A 20,721-nucleotide genomic window follows, 5' to 3' on the forward strand; every position below is an offset into this window, starting at 1 on the left:
TCCTGCATTCCTCTAATTTATTTAATTTTCTCATTAAATTCAAGCGGCAGTATGTAATTTGTTGCTGTTGTTAAAATGATGTAAGTAGTATGATCGAGTCTGTAAAAAAAAAAAAAAAAAATGCTCCAAAAAAAAAAAAAGAACATGGCATTCTGGTTCTGCTGCAAGGATCCCTTCCCAACCAATTTTTTTCTTTTTGGATGGAATTCAGATTTGGGATAATATTTGTAGTATGTACAATGAAGTTTATATGATTAACATTAAGAATAAAGAAGACCACTTTTAGGAACCGTTTATATTGAGATGTAATATTGTAATAAGATGATTCTATTTATTATATACTATATATATACTGATGCATTTATTTGTTCGTTTATTTGTCTATTTATTTCACATGTAAAATCTGTTAAAATCTCTTAAGATAATACAGAAAAAAAAAAAAACTTACAACACAGAACATTTTGCTCTTGTTTTCTTTGGCAAAGCAATGCTAGCCAAACAGACTAACAATGTTAGCAAAACTAGCCAGATAATACTGGCTAACAAATTACAGATAGTGATCAGGGGGTTCAAGACACACAAAATGGTGGACATGAGAATAAAATTAGAAAAAAATCCAACACAGCTTTTGTTTTCTTTTTGTGAATGTATAAATCCACTTGTTGTGGATGTAAAAACATTAGTGACGGAAAACAGACAAAGGTCCAAACATTTCTGACATATTTCTATGATTAGAGTATAAAAGGACTGTGATTTTTTCAAGGGGTTCCACATGAGAACACTGACTCAGAGAACCCCAAAGTTTGTTAGTTTTTTTGCCATTTTTATAAGAATAAGTGAAAATCTGAATGTGTGGTTTTCTCTCTTTTTGTTTCGAGAATAGAGGACATTCAAGGGAAGAGGAAAAGAACATGGGCTGGTAGTGGGGCATTTTCTGGCCTGAGGGTTCTGCCACACACACACACACACACACACACACACACATACACACACACACACACACACACCTCTTCAGTTTCCATCTCCATCACCCTAGCTCTCGTCCCTTAAGACCTCGAGATCCACGTGTCCTCTCTTTGTCCCTTAATCCGACCTTGGACTGGATTTCAAAAACACACTGTTGTTGCATTGTTTCAGTTGTAATTCATATTTAATTAAATCTTGTCTTTATTTAATGAGTCAGGGTTATTTACTGGAAATATTGATTAGCTCTAGATGAATTAGCTCCATCTCTGGACTCAGAGTAAAACCACATAATAGCCTGAGCTTTATGTGCAACAACATGTGCAGTAACGGACTCGTCAGACATACTAGATATACACACAATTAAATGGCCTGGTCGCAGTAAATGCAATAAAATATGCAGTTAAATGTATATTGCAGTGGTTTAAAAGCATGGTTATGTGTGTGTTAATGGCTGATGTAGTGTACAGACAGCTCCGGGTTAAGCTCTCACTTAAACAGCTGCACACACTCAAGTTGATCATAACCAAAGAGCCATAATTAACATCTGCAAGAAATAATACATAAAAAAGCCATTTCACAGTCTGGCCACTTTCCCTGCACTGCCCACTAACTTCTGACTGGTTAAGCAAGTGTATAATTTATCCAGCAGGTAGAATCTGAGCATTTATACATGATGAATTAGTGTGTGTCTATGGTAGATGAGAGTTAGTGTGTGACTATGGTAGATGAAGAGTTAGTGTGTGTGTATGGTAGATTAGAGTTAGTGTGTGTCTATGGTAGATGAAGAGTTAGTGTGTGTCTATGGTAGATGAAGAGTTAGTGTGTGTGTATGGCAGATGAAGAGTTAGTGTGTGTCTATGGTAGATGAAGAGTTAGTGTGTGTATGGTAGATGAGAGTTAGTGTGTGTCTATGGCAGATGAGAGTTAGTGTGTGTCTATGGCAGATGAAGAGTTAGTGTGTGTCTATGGCAGATGAGAGTTAGTGTGTGTCTATGGCAGATGAAGAGTTAGTGTGTGTCTATGGTAGATGAAGAGTTAGTGTGTGTCTATGGAAGATGAAGAGTTAGTGTGTGTCTATGGTAGATGAAGAGTTAGTGTGTGTCTATGGCAGATGAAGAGTTAGTGTGTGTCTATAGTAGATTAGCGTTAGTGTGTGTCTATGGCAGATGAAGAGTTAGTGTGTGTCTATGGTAGATGAGAGTTAGTGTGTGTCTATGGCAGATGAAGAGTTAATGTGTGTCTATGGCAGATGAAGAGTTAGTGTGTGTCTATGGTAGATGAGAGTTAGTGTGTGTCTATGGCAGATGAAGAGTTAATGTGTGTCTATGGCAGATGAAGAGTTAGTGTGTGTCTATGGTAGATGAAGAGTTACTGTGTGTCTATGGTAGATGAAGAGTTAGTGTGTGTCTATGGCAGATGAAGAGTTAGTGTGTGTCTATGGTAGATGAAGAGTTAGTGTGTGTCTATGGCAGTTGAAGAGTTAGTGTGTGTCTATGGTAGATGAAGAGTTAGTGTGTGTCTATGGTAGATGAAGAGTTAGTGTGTGTGTATGGTAGATGAAGAGTTAGTGTGTGTGTATGGTAGATGAAGAGTTAGTGTGTGTGTATGGTAGATGAAGAGTTAAAGTGTGTGTATGGCAGATGAAGAGTTAGTTTGTGTCTATGGTAGATGAAGAGTTAGTGTGTGTCTATGGTAGATGAAGAGTTAGTGTGTGTCTATGGTAGATGAAGAGTTAGTGTGTGTCTATGGCAGATGAAGAGTTAGTGTGTGTCTATGGTAGATGAGAGTTAGTGTGTGTCTATGGCAGATGAAGAGTTAATGTGTGTCTATGGCAGATGAAGAGTTACTGTGTGTCTATGGTAGATGAGAGTTACTGTGTGTCTATGGTAGATGAAGAGTTAGTGTGTGTCTATGGCAGATGAAGAGTTAGTGTGTGTCTATGGTAGATGAGAGTTAGTGTTTGTGTATGGCAGTTGAAGAGTTAGTGTGTGTCTATGGTAGATGAAGAGTTAGTGTGTGTCTATGGTAGATGAAGAGTTAGTTTGTGTCTATGGTAGATGAAGAGTTATTGTGTGTCTATGGTAGATGAAGAGTTAGTGTGTGTCTATGGTAGATGAAGAGTTAGTGTGTGTCTATGGCAGATGAAGAGTTAGTGTGTGTCTATGGAAGATGAAGAGTTAGTGTGTGTCTATGGTAGATGAAGAGTTAGTGTGTGTCTATGGTAGATGAAGAGTTAGTGTGTGTGTATGGTAGATTAGAGTTAGTGTGTGTCTATGGTAGATGAAGAGTTAGTGTGTGTCTATGGTAGATGAAGAGTTAGTGTGTGTCTATGGTAGATGAAGAGTTAGTGTGTGTCTATGGCAGATGAAGAGTTAGTGTGTGTCTATGGCAGATGAAGAGTTAGTGTGTGTCTATGGCAGATGAAGAGTTAGTGTGTGTCTATGGCAGATGAAGAGTTAGTGTGTGTCTATGGTAGATGAAGAGTTAGTGTGTGTCTATGGCAGATGAAGAGTTAGTGTGTGTCTATGGTAGATGAAGAGTTAGTGTGTGTCTATGGCAGATGAAGAGTTAGTGTGTGTCTATGGCAGATGAAGAGTTAGTGTGTGTCTATGGTAGATGAAGAGTTAGTGTGTGTCTATGGCAGATGAAGAGTTAGTGTGTGTCTATGGCAGATGAAGAGTTAGTGTGTGTCTATGGTAGATGAAGAGTTAGTGTGTGTCTATGGCAGATGAAGAGTTAATGTGTGTCTATAGTAGATGAAGAGTTAGTGTGTTAGTGGCAGATGAAGCACTCTGACTGTTTACTTGTGATTTTGTCATTTTCAGCTCTTTATGAGCTTTGCCTAAATATTTACAAATAAATTGATAAATGCACCCATTATGAGGAAAATTAGTATACAGCGGATGTTTTTTAAATGTAGCAAGAACTATTTTTGCAAGGTTATAGCATAACTTTCTTATATATGTTATTGAATGTTCTGATTATGTTCTACATTGTAGCCGCTTTGTCTGTACATTTTGTTCTGTAAACAGGACAGAATCATACACGCTGCCCTGGTTCTCCAGCTGTCCCGGTTCTGTCGTGTTAGCGTGCCATTGGACTATTTTACAGCATTTAGCAGAGCAGCGCTTGTTAAACCCACAACCAACAACACCCCACCCTCGTGGTGTACAGATGCCGTGTTAGCATGATCATGATTGGCATTCAATTTCCGAGCCTCGCTCCATCCCTGCTAGCTTTAATTAACCAAGAAGCCACAGACCTTATCTTATCTTTTTCAGATCGTTTTCATTTGGTGTGATCGGCGCTGAGTTGTGAGAGTCAGATCCTCGACTTTAAGAGCCGGCTGATCTTTATCTACCCCGGGGAATCTGTCCATATGGGCGTTAAGTCTCCAGCCATTCTGTGTTTAACTCCTGGTTCCCTCAATAACTATCAGATGTTTATCTCTAACTGATAAAAGATTCATTTAGATGCATTGCTTTGCGATGAAGAGCCGAGTTTTACGAGAGAACCCGGTTTCCCAAGAGCATCGTAACATTAATGTTAATGATAATTTTTTTTAATGTTAATGATAAAGATTTTTGGCTCCTCGTAATCAGGAAAACAATACACTTCATTAAGATATGAATGTTTTCAGATGTCACCTAGCAAGGGTTATGCACTGTGATTTGAAATGTAGATGTTAATAATTTTATATAAATGTAACCATTTTATTTGCATTTATTTATAAAAATGTAAAAATGTTTAAAAAAGGCATTTAACATGAAAAAAAAATCTTAATTTTAAAAGTTATCATAACATTGCCATTTCGTTGTTCTCAAACTGCACTTTTCTCTCATTTAATCTATAATTGTCGCATCTTGGTTTCAGACTAATAATCTACATATTAATGTAGAATAATAATTGTAATCTGTGATGCTAATAAACAGAACTCCAATATTAACTTGTAGCTCTCTTAACATTTATTTCTTGTGGAAAAGCATAGTGTTGTTATGCTGCGTGATATGTGTGCAAGGCAGACTGAACCATTCCTGCTCATCAGAAAGGAGGTTTTTCTGGCTGCAAAAATTCTCTCAACCTTTTATTCTGAGAATACTCATTTATTTATGACTTATTTATGCCTTTTGGTAGCATTTGCATGTTTATAGCCTGAGCAGTGGGTTTTGTAAGTGAGCATTTTCTATGGGTTTCTGGTGTCATTAGAAAACATATCAATATATATTTTCTATTTTTAATATATAATAAAAGCAGCATCGATTTAGGGTGACTATAAGGAGTTGTGGAAGTAATTTCCCAATATGTTTGTCCCTCTATAAAAGGAAAATTGAGACCTATTAAATGTCTCTCTCTCTCTCTTTCTCTCTCTCTCTGTCTGTCTCTGTAGGGAATTTGGTTGGCGAGACCCCGAGCTGCCTGAAGTCATCCAGATGTTGCAGCATCAGTTCCCCTCTGTTCAGTCCAATGCTGCTGCATACCTACAGCACCTGTGCTTCGGGGACAACAAGATTAAAGCAGAGGTAAGCAACAATTCTCCAAGCTTGGACAAAAGCTTCTTTCTTTTCACACAAGCAGCATTAAATGGTTCATTATACTTCCTCAGAAAGCTGAGCAAAACAAAGTTTGGAAAGGCCCAAGCTTTTATAGTCTTCCAGAACAGCAGGAGGAGCTTAGCTGTCCATCAGACAAGGGGGCGGGGCAGTAAACAGCAAGGTGTGATATGTGAACGTTTTATTGTTGTCCATTCAAATAAATTGCATTGTGTACGTATTCACTCCCTTGGTCAGTACTTGGTAGAACCATCAAGTACATCTGCAAGTCATCTGGGATATGTCTTTTTCTGCTTTGCACATCTGGATTGTGATATTTTTGCCCATTTTTCTTGGCAAAATTGCACAAAATCTGTCCATTTGGCTGAAGACCATCGTTAGTGAGAAGCAATTTTTATGTCTTGCCTCAGATTCTCAGTCAGGTTGAGCTCTGGGCTTCCACTCTAACACATTCAGGTTCTTGGTTTTGAATCACTCCAGTGTAGCTTTGGCAGTATGTTTAGGGTGGTTTTCCTGTTGGAGGGTGAAGCTCAGCCCCCAGTCTCAAGTCTCTTGCAGACTGGACCAGGTTTTCTTGTAGGATCACCATATATAGATAGAGATAGATAGAGAGTACTTTATTGTCACAACAGCCACAAAACACTTAACAGTTCACAAGACTTTAAAAATGCATAATAAACTCATTATATATATATTACAATACAATACAATATTTGTCTCCATCCATCTTACCTTCAACTATGACCAGTTTCCCAGTCCCAGCATTCCCACAATATGATACTACCACCACCATGCTTCATATTTATGCGTAAATAGATAGATTAAATGCCAAGGGATGCTTCTAAAAATGTAAAAAATATAAATATAAAATAAAATCTAAAAATAAAATAAGGACTCCTGTGTATTCTGATAATAAAGTATGTGAAATTAATACTTTTTCACAGCCTCTTTAAATGCTTGTGGTGATGTAAAACTTGTAAAAAAGCTATAATATTATTTCACAAGTCTGGAAAATGTGCTTGTTATTGAGACTTTATTTATCTTCAACTGGTGGAAACAGGTTTTAGCAAATTTCTAAATGCCTGCCCTTCAGTTGTATTAAATCACTTCAGGTGCTAAATTAATCTATTTGCATTGACTCCACCCTCTATTTTGCCTCTCTTAGGTAGAAACACCTCAAATTACATATTCTATATGTAGATATGTAGAAGATAAGCATACGAAAAGTATGTGGGTTTTTTCCACAACATTCCAGAAACCCTGTTAGTAAATCAGTGCAGATATTTTTGGCAGTTGTTTTCAGTTTTGTTTTTAAACTCATAAATCTTTAATAAATCAGGGCCAGAGTGTGTACAGGAGTGCACCAAGCTGTGCTTTATATAAAAATCTTTTCCTTATGGATTTAAGCTCAATGTAAATCAGTTTGTAAATTTTTTTAATGTTCTTTAAGGAATGTTAATTCAAATATGTTTTAGAAAGCCTTTGACTTGAAGCATTTTGTAAGTTACACAAGCTCTCGAACTCTCCTCCATCCTGTGGGAACTCTTCATTCACCATATTGACCTCCTTGTTCTACAAAATTAATTCTTACAAAAGTCGTCAGCAGATAATTCAGCCCTTTATTGAAATTTGATGCAGGATCTCCATGCCTGGATTTCCCAGCCGTAAGTTTTCATAATTGTAAAGAGGAGTTTTTTTCTGTATAGCCAGACAAATCATGAAAGGAAACAACGATGTATTGACAGCCTTTCCACATGAAGCAGCTCAGTAATTGTGTCTCAGAGGCTTATAGGAGGCTGATGGAAATTAAATTCTGGCGAATAAATCCAAAGGAACAAAAAAAGAGCCATAGAGAGCAGCAGACAAACCTCTGAATGTTATTTAATGAAAAAAACAGCAGAGCTAAAATTCCTTTAGTTTCCAATGAGCACCACTCGCATCATTCCTCTGTGCTGTTGTATTCATTAAGTTGCCAAAATTCTGTTTGCTCTGATTTGTTTTGCAATTTTACAAGGTGCAGAAATGAACCTTTCTGCATGAAACGCTTGATTGGATTGTGAAAGTTTTATTAATGAAAACAACAAGCGCAGCATCAGAAATATTAAATGCTCTTTCAAACTTTTCTGCTTTTATTCAAAGTGTCTTTCAAAAACCAGATCCAAGAACACTGCAGAACAGATGATTGGACCAAACTTCTGGCCCAGTCATGACAATCCGATCCATGACCTTCTCCACAAAATGTACATCCTTTAAACAATTTACAAAATCTACAAAAAAAATGGTTCTTTAAGATTCTGTGTAGATTCATAGAGTGTTTCCCTTTTCCCTGGGAAAAGATTCCAGATTGGTTAATTTAAACCATTACCACCCAAAGAGCCCTGAAGGAACCCCTTTTCCACTGACAATTTGCTGGTGCTTAATCTGAATCCATTCCATACTTCTGCTCTGCAAAGCAGTTGGCTCCAGCACCACAATTCTGCTGGTCTGGAACCAAGAATCGTTGATGTCAGAGTCTTGAGGGTGGTGATATTTCATCACAGCTTGAGCAGTTATTTTTCTGAATGTAATTAAAATAATACACAAACACTTTGGTGACTTTTGAACCAACGCCGAATCAGTCAGAAAAAAAAGGTTCTTTTTGTTTCTGGGTACATTCTGTGTGTGTGTGTGTGTGTGTGTGTGTGTGTGCTCCTCAGAAAAGGTTAATGCTTAGAAACAACAAAAACCTTTGCCCATATAGTTTACATTATAATCTTCCAGAACAGTAACCTTAGCTGTCCATCAAACGAGGGGGGCGGGGCAGTAAACAGCAAGGTGTCACATGTGAAAGTTTAATTTCGGTGTTTATACAGGGTGAATATGAGATTGCGATGGAGCTGAATGCGGTGCTTACTAATTGTATTAAAGACTGCCATTGTCACATCCAAGACAAGTCCAAGACCAGCTGAGATCGTATCAAAGTTCAAAAGAAAGCGAGAGAGTCAAGATGGAGATCATCAGCTCCTTTTCAGAGGCCAAGCCTTTACTTCGACTAGTTGGCTTCATGTGTTGTACTAATGATTAGGCTGTTTTCTAGAAGAAGGAATGTGAAATGTGAAATGCATGTGAAAAAGAAAGACAACTCAAACATTATTTCTACAAACTCTCAGTTGAGACCAAGGTCATACTTAGCGAGACCAACGCCCAAAACTGACACAGAAATTGTCTTGAGCTTGAACTCGAGTCCTACAGCCCTACTTACTATTTATTAAAAAACATTAATGGTGTGTAAAACAAACACAGTATGAAATACCTCAGAAAGAAAAGGTCTGTCAAAAAACACTTCAGAAATGTGTTCAGTGTGAATGCTACACACAGTCGAGGGGGAAATGATTTTGAGCTCAGTGTCGAATCGTGGGTCGTGGCTGCAGCACGGCGGCAGGTCATGTGATGTAAACTGACAGACAACAGCCAGGGCCTTGTATCTATAGATAAAATATCATTAATTGAAAGTTCTTCTCTTGATGAGGGCCTTTCCAGAATGTGTAGGAGGTAAGATTAGCACAATTTTGGACCAAAGCCGGTTTAAAAATCCAACTACTGTATTTTTTAAAGCTACTTCCACTGTGTGAGTCCAGACGCAGTTATATCTGGTGACAAAAATAGCAACTAGAAGAACATAGGGGAAAAAAACACAGATTTATGTCCAGCCAAATTAGAAATATGACATATTAATAAGATAAACCTAGATTCTGTAGACTGCTGCTTTATCATCTGTGCATTGGTGGTTTATTTACTTTAATGTAGCTTCAATTACGCATAAAGTGAAATGGTTCGGGAAGCAATAGCTCAGTCACCAGAACAATAAGCAGTCTCTACAATTTCATTACTGTTATTTATTTATGATTATAGTTTCTTACTAGAAATAGTAGATTTTCTATTCAGATGCTTTGCTATTTTTTTGAATTAAATAAACTTATAAGTGCATTAAAAGGAAAGGAATTGAGTGAACTATTATTAAATTATTAATGCAATGTTACTTCTGGGACATCTTGAAAAAGGTCCCAGCATGCATTTTGAAACAAAGTGGAATGTGCAATGTAATATATTCAGTTTTGACTTTTAGATTTGCTGAATCAGCAGAGATGTTGTATTGTTTCTATAATTGCTGTACAATACATCTAAATCGTAAAAAAAAAAAAGCAAAAAAAAAAGTCATTATCTCTATAACTAACGTCTCAGCTCGTTCTTTTTCACTTGATGTATGTGATGATTTGGTCTCGCTTTCCCTTTCATTAGAGCGTTCCTTGCACTCGGTGTGTTCGCAGGTTGCTTACAGAAAATAAAATAGTGGAAGAAATGCTAATGATATAACAATAATATAAATATATAAATGTGTTAATACATGGAGTCATAATACATCTGCACCAGCTGTAGCATGTCATGGCATGGTGTGTGTGTGTGTGTGTGTGTGTGTGTGTGTGTGTGTGTGTGTGTGTGTGTGTGGCCAGGTGGTGGAATAGAAGAGTTAATTACATGTGACAGCGTCCCAGCAGATGGCCATGGAGCTCTGGACAGGTTATTTCACGACTGCCATTCATTTCCCAGAATGCACGCTTACACAGACTCTTTCACATTACGCCAATGGATGGTGAAAAATGACACAGTGCTGCATCGCTCCGTTGAGAACCGTTCAGAGGCAACGTGGAAACGCTATTCTCCACATCTCACCTGTTATACGATACCCACCGGGGTACACGGTGGCCTCAGGGTCTTAGTGCCTCCTGCATTCATATGTACAGCGAACTTTATACCACAGCACTGTGGAATTCTTGTGTGGATTGATTTTCTGTAACTGTAGCTGCAAATCACAGGTTTATATTAATGCGCTCGTTCCAATACATTACCGTTTCTATAGTAGCAGCTCATTCACAGGGGCGTGTCCCAGGGACCCTCCACATAAATGGATTAAAAACAGGTGTAATCGTTGATATGGTGAAGTTTTCTGTAGGAAGATGTTCTTCAAATCTTTAACTACCTCAAATATGGATGCTAGTAAAATATTGCTTACATAATATTCCAAAGGAGACAGATGAATGTTATAGAAAGAAGAGTCAACATACTACATAATGTACACACAGTCTACGCCAAGTATAAAACGATCAATTGTATTAACATATTAACTATATGACCCTGATGTTGATGCTCATGACCTTTATGATCAGATACCTGGTCAGAAACAGAGGAAACACTCCTGAGCCTGCAGCTGAGTGCTGTCTATAGCAGGGGGCCCTTACTTCCTCTCTATCTCCCCCGCTTCGTCTCTGTCTGGCTTAAGTTCAGCTTCATCAGCCGTTTTTGGCAGGAAATCTAATCCGTTGATTTCCTTTGTGTGTATGTGTGTGTGTGTGTGTGTGTGTGTGTGATCTGTAACTCTGAACCCAGCCGGAAGAGCTTCTGTGTCTCTAATTGAGCACCTCGGAGTCTGCGATTCATCCAGATCATGCAGTCGCCAACGTTTACTGCATTTATTTCATTAACCGGCTGCATTGAGGTGAAGAAAAAAATTCACAGAATGAAAATGGCTGCTGGTGGCTCTCTCATGTTCTCAGTGGAACATGCCATAATCAGAGAGTTGTTTTCACTCTTACAATCAGGCTGCTTTAGATTGACTTTGTTATTCTCACGTTTTAAAAACATCTGTTGCGCCAGAGCAGTAGGCGATCACAATAATTCATCATGCCGCTGACACTTTCATCCTTTTGTTACACGCTGCGTAAAAGCAAACTTTTCTTCTCTCCAAAGTGGCGCACTCAATGTCTGGCCGAGTTCTAGACAACCCTTTGTCTCTTGATGCATGCTAATTGGAAGAAATCAGATCACTTTTAAAGCTCAAGATGATCTCAAATTTTGTCTCCCAACCAGGGATAGATGGGATTTAAAAAAAATTCTCAGAATGCTGCAGCAAAGGTAGAGAAAACATCCATCACTATGGAGACGTGGTTTTTACTCACAATTCTTCTCTGAAAATAATGTTATTCCGACTCCTGGATCTTGAGTTCGCGGTGGAGTTTTACATGTTTTCCTCGTGTCTATGTGGATTTCCTCCGGGTTCTCCGGTTTCCTCCCATCTCCCATTGGTGAAACTAAATTGCTCCTAGGTGTGAATGTGTGTGTGTGTGCATGGTGTGTGTGCATGGTTTACCTAACCACTTTCCTTCTCCTTCTGCCGAGCTACACTCCTGAGCTGCTGGTGATCCAGACCTCCCCCCCTTCACTCTGGACCTGTCCACCGGCAATGCTTCATACTGCCACGAAAACGCTTCAGCTGTTTTCCATGGACTACACCAACACACATTGTGCTCACACACACGCACACTACAGTGTAAACCCATATGAGGATGGGTTCTCTGTTGAGCCTGGTTCTTCTCAAGGTTTCTTCCTATCACCATCTCAGGGAGTTTTTCCTTGCCACCGTCGCCCTGCTTGCTCATCAGAGACGGCACACACACACACTTCACTTTACTTTTGTTTGTGTAAAGCTGCTTTGAGACAATGACCTTTGTAAAAAGCGCTATACAAATAAAAATGAATTGAATTGAATTGAATTGGTGTAGTCCCACCTCACGCCCAGTGTTTCCTGGGATAGGCTCCGGATCCACTGCCACACTGACCAGGGTAAAGTGGGTTTCCAGTTTGGATTATTTTTCTACCAACAGTTTGCAGACATGATGATGAAACATATCCAAGTTTGGCATATCCAATGGTAGCTGCGCCAAATCAGCGAGCAAACACACCACGCGCCCAAATGTGTGATTGGTCTTTATAGTGAGAGGAGCTCAAGCTGAGGAGCAGCAGTCTTCCTTTAGTTGCGGAAACTGTCATGAAATTTTAACAGTGCTACCTGCAGGACTGGAACAATCCTACACAACAGCCAATAGGAAACCATGCAACTATGCAAGCTTGTGAGGTCACGATGTATGATTTCGTCATCACGGAGCCCTCACTAAGTCGTCTATGCACTCAGTATGCTGCGGCTTTATGGGGAACCAGTAAGAGACCCACAATCTGACTGAATGACTAATACTGGCTCATCTCAGTCAACTTGATCACTTTAATCTACACTCTTAAAAACATGGTTCCTCTAGGGTTCTTCGTATGGTTAACAATCCTCGATTTCTACTTAAATTCTTTCCTGAAAAGAAAATCCTCTCTTTTATGGTTTTATATTGATTTTTAAGGGAGGAAAATTTTGATTTCGGGACTGGATCTGTTTTTTATCATCACTGTTATTCTCCTGACGAAGCAGGTGATGCTTCATTATGTAGCCGTCAAAAACACCAAACATCATCAAACCCCATTAGACCACTAATTTCCGCTTTCTTTAAGACTACTGTCTGAACCTCCACATAAACACATGCATGCCTTCATTCCACTCAGCCTCTCGAATGCTTTGCTTTAACTCCTGTAAGTACATGCTGAGTGCTCTTGACGTATATTAACATAAGCGAGAAGAGAAACTCTGAAGTGCTGTGAGAATTATAGAACGTGTCAGACTTGTTTATCCGCTCATTTCAGGAAGCTGCAGAGGTCTGAAGAGAGTAAATAAGTGAGAAAGTAGGAGTTAGGTGTCAGTCATTGTGATTTCGAGCGGCGTTCTCTCAGGCACACTTGGCACTCCGTAGCCGCTTCTTTAATGAACTTGGCTTGCTTTAATTGATTGATGCAGAACACAAAGACGCTGTTGACTGAGACTTAGTCACGCTGTTTGTGCTCACAAGGATGATTCAGAAGCTGATTCCTGATTCATTTTGGTTTATGACAGGGTTTGAGAAAATGCTTGTGGTTATTAGAATGTTTTTTCTTCATTTAACATTTGATTTGATTCGTCAATGAAATAATAATCCTGAGTGACTGTGAGCTCTGTGAGATCATTTTAATTCATAATTTTTTTTATCTTTCTATTTAATCATTTAATTTTGAATTTTCAACAAATTTAAATAAATTGTGTAGATTCAATCAGGTTTAAAAAAAGAAGTGGTTTTGGAAAATCACACCGTCACAAAAAACATTTTTATTGATAAATAATGTTATTTAAATTATACACAGATATATAAGTCTTCACATACAAACATAGTAATTATGTTTCTATTTTTATTTTTAAAAATATATAAATGTAAATATAAATGTAAATATTCATCAAAATTCATTCACATGTGATTTTCCTTATTTCTATAATTTCAAAGTCTCTATCAGTAAATATTGTTTTATTTTTATTACTTTAAAATAAATTATTTTTTATAATTTCACTAGATAAAAATCAAAGAAATAAATACAAAATTGTTTCTAGAATTTTTTTTTCTAAAAACTGCAAAAAAAATTCTAGAAACTGCAAAAAAAATACACCTTTAAACTTAAAAGATTTAGTATCTGCACTTTTGACAGGGTTTAACTGCATGTTTCTATTTATTGTAATTTCTTATGTAGCTGATCTCAAGTTGTTGTTGTTAAAAACTTCGGTCTTTAAGATTATAAAGGTTTTACAGGCTTTCAAGAGTCCAATCATTTTGATTCAGTTACACATCTAGAATATATTCAATATGAAATAATTCTTAATAGATTAACGTTTAAACTACTGCAAACTCAAATAAGAGATCTTTGACGTCTAGGAGTGACCGTTAAACACCATTACACACCCCCCAGGAATGAGAAGAACCCTGTATGGAATATCAGCAGAGATATGATGTTCTTCCTGTCCCTCAGATCCGGAGGCAGGGTGGTATCCCCTTGCTGGTGGACCTGCTGGATCATCGGATGGCGGAGGTGCACCGGAGCGCCTGCGGAGCTCTGAGGAACCTCGTCTATGGGAAAGCTAATGATGACAACAAGATTGCCCTGAAGAACTGTGGAGGAATCCCAGCGCTGGTGCGTCTGCTGAGGAAAACCTCAGACGTGGACATTCGGGAGCTGGTTACAGGTAAGACACAGTCTATGGTCTTCACCTTAGTCCTGATCTTTGGGGAAGTCCATTCTGGTGAGGGAAATAGCAAGGTGAAAATCCGGTATGGCTGTGGCTTTGATGAGATTGGATCATAAACGACTTTGTGAATGTTATCTTACTTGGTTTTGATGATTAAGGGGTTATCAGTTATGAGTATGTAAATTTACATTTATGTTGATTTTTTTGTTTGTTCGTTTGCTTTTAGAGAGATACTAACTGTTTAACATTTAATAATTTAAGACATGGGCCTAGTTTGCGAGCTGTCAGCATCCTTGCCAGCAACCGAGCCCCCTCCCTCTGAGCCACGCCCCTTCCCAGCCAAGCAAATTGAACTCTTCACATTGCTATGTCTCATTTGCGTTACTAAGTCTGTTTTGTCTGTACGGATCAGCCAGCTGTAGCTACAAAACCGGACAGTGAATAAATGCCATATTTGTGTTTTTGTATGCCCATGTTGCTGTAAAATGATTATCATACCATAGCGTCTTTCTTGTGAGTTCTGTGTGAAATATCATTTTTTAACCAACAATGATTTAAAAAATCTTACTTTAATCTAACACATCCTCTACAAAACACCGAGTATCCTTATCGAGACTTCGATGTGACATTGTCATTTAATAATCTCTAAACTCGCTTGTCTAATGACACATGTCCAACAAGTCTGGGTTTCCCTCTTGAGGGTAAATTAACTCCATTACTGCATAATTTATCCACCAATGGACTGACAAGTGTTTAACAAAAGTGCTTCAGAAATATCCATCCTGTCTTCTTGTGTTAGTTTGCTCCTCTTGTGCTTCTGGTTCTCACTCTGAAGAAGATGGAGAGATGGAGTATGATGAGCTTATTGATCTTCTCTCACTGCATGGGTTGCTAGGGTGAAACCTGCTCCTTGTAGGTCACAGGTCTTGTTAGGTTTACAGCAAAGAATGCTGGGAGTTATTGTTATTACTGGAGTCTTGGGATCTGTCACCAATGCAGAAAAATGTATCTACTCATGTACACTGAGTGCACTGAGTGAAGGAGTTTAATTCACAAGTTATTAAACTCATGATATGGAAGTGCACACACCAAGATCACAGGTCTGGAACTTTTTCAAATATTAGGATGTTTCGTGACAGAGGTTTCATTAGGATGTTTCTTTAATGGAAAAACCAACATGAACCCCCAGGAGCCACCAGAACAGCTTCAGTCCACCATGGCATCAATTCTACAAGTCTCTGGAATTTTACTGCATCCAGAATCCTGAGTTCAGGTTACTGTCCTGTCACTTCGCCCATGCTCTCCCACGGTCATTTCCTCTGGGTTCTTCAGTTTCTTCCCACATCCCAGAAATATGCCAGTATGTGGATTGGCTACTCCAAATTGTCCCTAGGTCTGGATGAGTGTGTGAACATGTGTCCGGCAATGGACTGGCGTTCCTTCCAGGGTTTCCATCATCATGACCCTGACCAGGATAAAGCTGTTACTGAGATGAATGAATGAATGAATGAATGAATGAATGAGTATTATCCTCTAGTTATAATGAATACTAGAGCGTTCTTCAGTTTGTCCATCTGTGGGAATCCTTAAACATTCTGTATAGAAGCCTACAGCACAGATTTCCTATCAAAGAGTATTCCAAGTAGAAACTATGGAAGAAGCTAACTAGCCATAACCCTTGAAGAAGGTTGACCTTATCAGTATATTATCATCCTTCTAGTATCAACCTTTTGCCAGCTATTCCTATAGCATTTATTCTATTTTCTCTATCCTTCTCATACAGAATAGGAGAACTTCATCAAACTACACGTTTAAATAATGCTGTACATTTTCCAAACATGTTCATGAAGCCAATGTGGCTATTAGTGGAAATGAACAGCTTTATAGCAGATAGTGGACGGATGTGGCTATGCCAGAGAAGCCCGCTGCTGGCCTGCTAAATGCAGATTACCATATAAATTAAACTCCATGCTGTGCAGCGTACTTAGAGTGGCCGCTGTCACTGTTTAATCAGCCGGCCGGAGACCCAGAGGATTCTCATCCTCTCTGCCTCTAATAAGCCAGTGAATCAGAGTCACGCTTGGCCTGCCTTTGTAGAGCCGCATGAATTTAGGAACTGTTAGCTGGAGAAAGGTTCCTGAAGATATATTGGGTTGCTGCTGGTTCGTTTCTGCTGTAGAGGCTGATCATCAGTGGGTTCCTTTTTAAGAGGAGTAAATGAGAGCAATCATTTGCTTTGCTTCACCCTCTTCCTCCAAAGATGAGCGGTTGAGAAATAGATCTGGATTCAGCTCAGTTTGAGTTACTGTTTATGATTGTATTTATGATTATGGATATTCCTGTGATGACCCTGTCTGTGTGTTTTGACTCCTACAGTGGACTTTTGTTTGCCATCAGTAAAGCACATGGCACACATATTTCATACTTGCATCCTGCCTCATCTTACTGCATGCTAAATGCACCACACAGGGATCCCTTCACCTGCTCAGAAAAAGACCTCGCTTAGAAATAGACTCTGGGATAACAGCGTGACTGTTTTCTCATCTTGTCAGCTTTAGACAGTGAAGTTAACCGACAACAGTGTCAAACACCAGTATCTAAACTCTCTGTTTTGCTTTTAAACTTCTTGTGATTTTTGAACACTAACATTCTCTGCGACCCAAGATTCCTATCGCAGTCCTTGGACACAAGACAACACTGATAACTGTTTCATTAGAGGGCAGTGGGTGAGGTTTTAAAGCACTCAACAACTTCTTTGTGGATGCATTCAAAGCACAAGGTCTTTTCCTGCATCTCAGAACAATCACTTGGTTTCAAAAGAAAATCTCAGGGGTCTGTGTTTCTTTGAGTTGTGTGCATCTTTGTATGAGTCACACATTAATTGATATACAGTGGCCACATGGAGCAGATGGAATATTAGTCCACACTCAGGAAGGAAGCTGGTGAGAAACTCAGACAGATGAAAATCCCTCGAGAAGCAGCCGAATGCTTTGGCATGGAGAAGTGTTTGGCTCTCATTACGGATCATTACTGTGTTGTGAAACTGAAAACTGCAGCTCTGTGGAGTAGAACCAGGAAGTGTCTGATTTCTCTTAGCCAAGCAACCAGTCCTGCTTCACCACATCACTCTGTGGTGGTTTTCATTGGCTTCCATATTGAACCAGTTTTCCGTTTTGAAAGCCAATGGTCAACCTTTGAAGGTTGTATTCAGATCCTCACACCAACAATAAATCCCCTTCAAAATCAGTTCCAAGAAGAATTAAAAACAATTAACCATCCAAAGAACCCATGAGAAACCAATATAGCTAAAATCCAAAACCCTAAACGGTTATTTGTATTGTCCCTCTTGGGAATCCTTAAAGGTTTTGGGTAAAAACTTACAAAAAGGGTGTCTCTTTTACAAACTAGAACCCTTAAACTTAGAAAGAACCCTTCTTGATGAATTGTTTTTTCCCCCTAAGATTGTAGTTCTTATAGAAAGACTCTTATATACAGACTCTTATAGAAAATAACTTAAATCTAAAACACCGAAAGTTCTTCAGTTTTTCCCTTTTGGAGAACTTTCTATGTAGAACCCTAAAACAGATGATGTGCCTTTACGAGTAGAACCATTCTCAGAAGCTAAGAACCCTTACCTATCCAAAGACTCCTAAGAATGTTGAGAAAAATCCAGAAAGAGATCCAAAACATTACTATGAGGGACTCTTCAAGGGTTCATATACAACCCTTCAAGGTTCTATGTGGAACCCCACAACAGCCTATCAGAGAAAGGACTCCATGTAGAACCACTTCGGAAAGCTAAGAACCCATAACTATCCAAAGACTCCTGAAAGAACCATTTTAAGTGCGTAGCCTTGTAATCCTGTACTCTTTAAAAAATTAAGCCTTCCCCAGCTTGTTTCTGTGATAGAACCCTTAAACTTTCTATGCAGAACCGTACAACAGAGGGTTTCCTTTTACAAGTAGAACACCATTCGGAAGCTAAAGCCCTGTAGTGCTCTATTCTATTCTTAGTAATAAGGATGAACAAATCCAAAATGATTTCCATGGTTTTCCATGGTTTGTTGTTATAGTGGAACCCTACAAAGTTCTGTGTATAACCCTAGAGCAGATCCCCATTCAGAAAAGGTGCCAAGTAGAACCTCTTTAGAAAGCTAAAATCACACAATCGTCTCCAGACCCCTTAAAGACCCCCTTAAAACTCAAGTCTAGAACACGTAAGAGTTTAACAGTTTGTTTCTACAGGCGAACTGTTAAAGGATTTTTGTAGAACCATACAACACTGTCAGAAAAGGTTAGAGGTAGAATTGCTTTAGGAAGCTAAGAACCCTTAAATAACCAAAGTGTTGCTTCACAAAGGAAACACAATGATTTATCTATCTATCTATCTATCTATCTATCTATCTATCTAAGTGAGTTTTGAAGATTATTTTATTGAGATGTTCCTAAGATGTTTAACTGAAATAAAGGATCATCGTGACCATCACGTTGCACAAAAGGTGAGAGAGCCCGGTGCTGTGTCATCCCAACTCCTCCACGCATGTGTCCGGCTCCCATCAATATAAATCCTGTAACGTACTTATTCATTTATTCAGAATGAATCAAAACGATGACTCATTCTAAACATTCTTGATTTGTGACCTTGCTGAATTTGTGCTCGTTGTTAGTTTAAAAGAATGCATTATGAAATCCAGGGTTTTCTAAACGAATCACTTAACAGCTTTAGTCATGAAAAATGCACGCCCTCGTTTCCCTCTCCTACAATCCATTTCCTGAATAAGGCAATAAAAGTCAACAACAGAATGTTTTGCAGCAGGATGAGCATTAGCATGTGTGCTTAATAAAACATGGCCACCGTAAAGCAGTGAGCTGCCACTGGCGTTAGATTAATGCACTCGTTTTAGCCTGTTCTGTATGCAGACGGTCAAAGAGCCGCCAGTTGGTCTGCAAATCGGACACTTCCTCATTAAACCTAAAATTTGTCATGAGGCTCTGTCCTCCTCTGCAGCCATGAGGTGTGATTATAGCCACTTAGACTACTTAGAGGAAGGTCTCTCGCTCTTTCACAATCTCTCACTCTCTGATTAGAGGCCCTTTATTCAGCAGTCGAGGGTTTATTTCTCAAACTGCTTTCTTTTATTCCCTGACAAAAAGCAATAAAGTCAACAATAAGTCCATATCAAGTCTCAAGTTTAAGTCTCAAGCTCAAGTCCAAGTTGAGTCCCTAAGTTCAAGTTGCGTAGGTTTGAGTGCACAAGTCTAAGTCTCAAGTCCAAGTCTTTAGTCTTCTAAGTCCAAGTCTCATAAACTTGTCAAGATTAGTCCTCATGTACATCAGAGACTCAACTCTGACTTGAAATTTGGACATTATTGCCAAGTCTCATAACCTCAGGTCAGCTCCTCAAGTTGAAGTCTCATTATAATCAAGATTAAGTCTTATAGCTAAAGTCCAAGTCTCAAACTCAAGTTCAAATTTCACAGTGAATTGAATACGACTTAACTGTTGTAGTATGTAAATATAAAATGACATTTAATGCACACTGCAGAGTGACCGTCATTTCACTCTGTGACACAGTAATAAGTAATACGACTTGGGAATAGGGATATGTGACAATATTCAGATATAATACCTCATTTGTAAAATACTGTGACCTACTTTAGAGAATTCACGAACCACAACAGGCTGAGAATAATCCTCTTACTGATTAAATCAGAGTTTTGCGATGTCTCTGCAATTTAATTGTATTTAATGCAGAAATGTTGTTCTCAGGAACTGAAAATAGTTATTGTGCTGTACAGATTTATCTGTGTGTGAACTTTTCCCATCAGTCCATCAGGACTTGGAATAAGAATGTTGTTCCTTTACAGACAAAAAATCATGGCTCCCTGCTTGGAGTCCTGCTGTGTGGTGTGTCTAACCTCCCTTATTCACAAACTCATCACCACCAAAAACCCAAAAAACCTTTCTACCGGCAGCAGCAATCAGGCAGGGGCAATTTCCCAGCGAGTGGGATTAAAGTGAGTGTGTGTGTGTGTGTGTGTGTGTGTGTGTGTCTGTGTAAGAGTGAGAGCGAGCTGCCAAGGTCATCTTCATCAGTCCTACAGCCTTCTTGCCCTCGTCTCTATGACTCATGAAAGAGTGGGTGCTTCAAGTGCAGAGAGAGAGAGAGAGAGAGAGAGATTCAGAAGTGCAGAAGAAAGAGGACATTCTGCATAAACAACCCAATTTGGGAAAAAAAATTAAAT

The 20,721-nt window shown here is 38.8% G+C and overlaps 1 protein-coding gene across 6 annotated transcripts in view; it reads left to right on the top strand.

Moving 5' to 3' along the window:
- The window catches only part of ctnnd2a (catenin (cadherin-associated protein), delta 2a), a 265,685-nt gene that overhangs the window by 182,351 nt on the left and 62,613 nt on the right, over positions 1-20,721 (top strand). For all 6 annotated transcript variants that reach the window (XM_034298153.2, XM_026938090.3, XM_026938091.3 and 3 more), the window contains 2 exons: positions 5,354-5,486; positions 14,259-14,472. In XM_034298153.2, the coding sequence (XP_034154044.1) occupies positions 5,354-5,486; positions 14,259-14,472 (347 nt within the window). The remainder of the gene's footprint in view (positions 1-5,353; positions 5,487-14,258; positions 14,473-20,721) is intronic.

This window comes from Pangasianodon hypophthalmus, chromosome 22, assembly GCF_027358585.1.
Source record: "Pangasianodon hypophthalmus isolate fPanHyp1 chromosome 22, fPanHyp1.pri, whole genome shotgun sequence".
Classification (NCBI taxonomy): Eukaryota; Metazoa; Chordata; class Actinopteri; order Siluriformes; family Pangasiidae; genus Pangasianodon; species Pangasianodon hypophthalmus.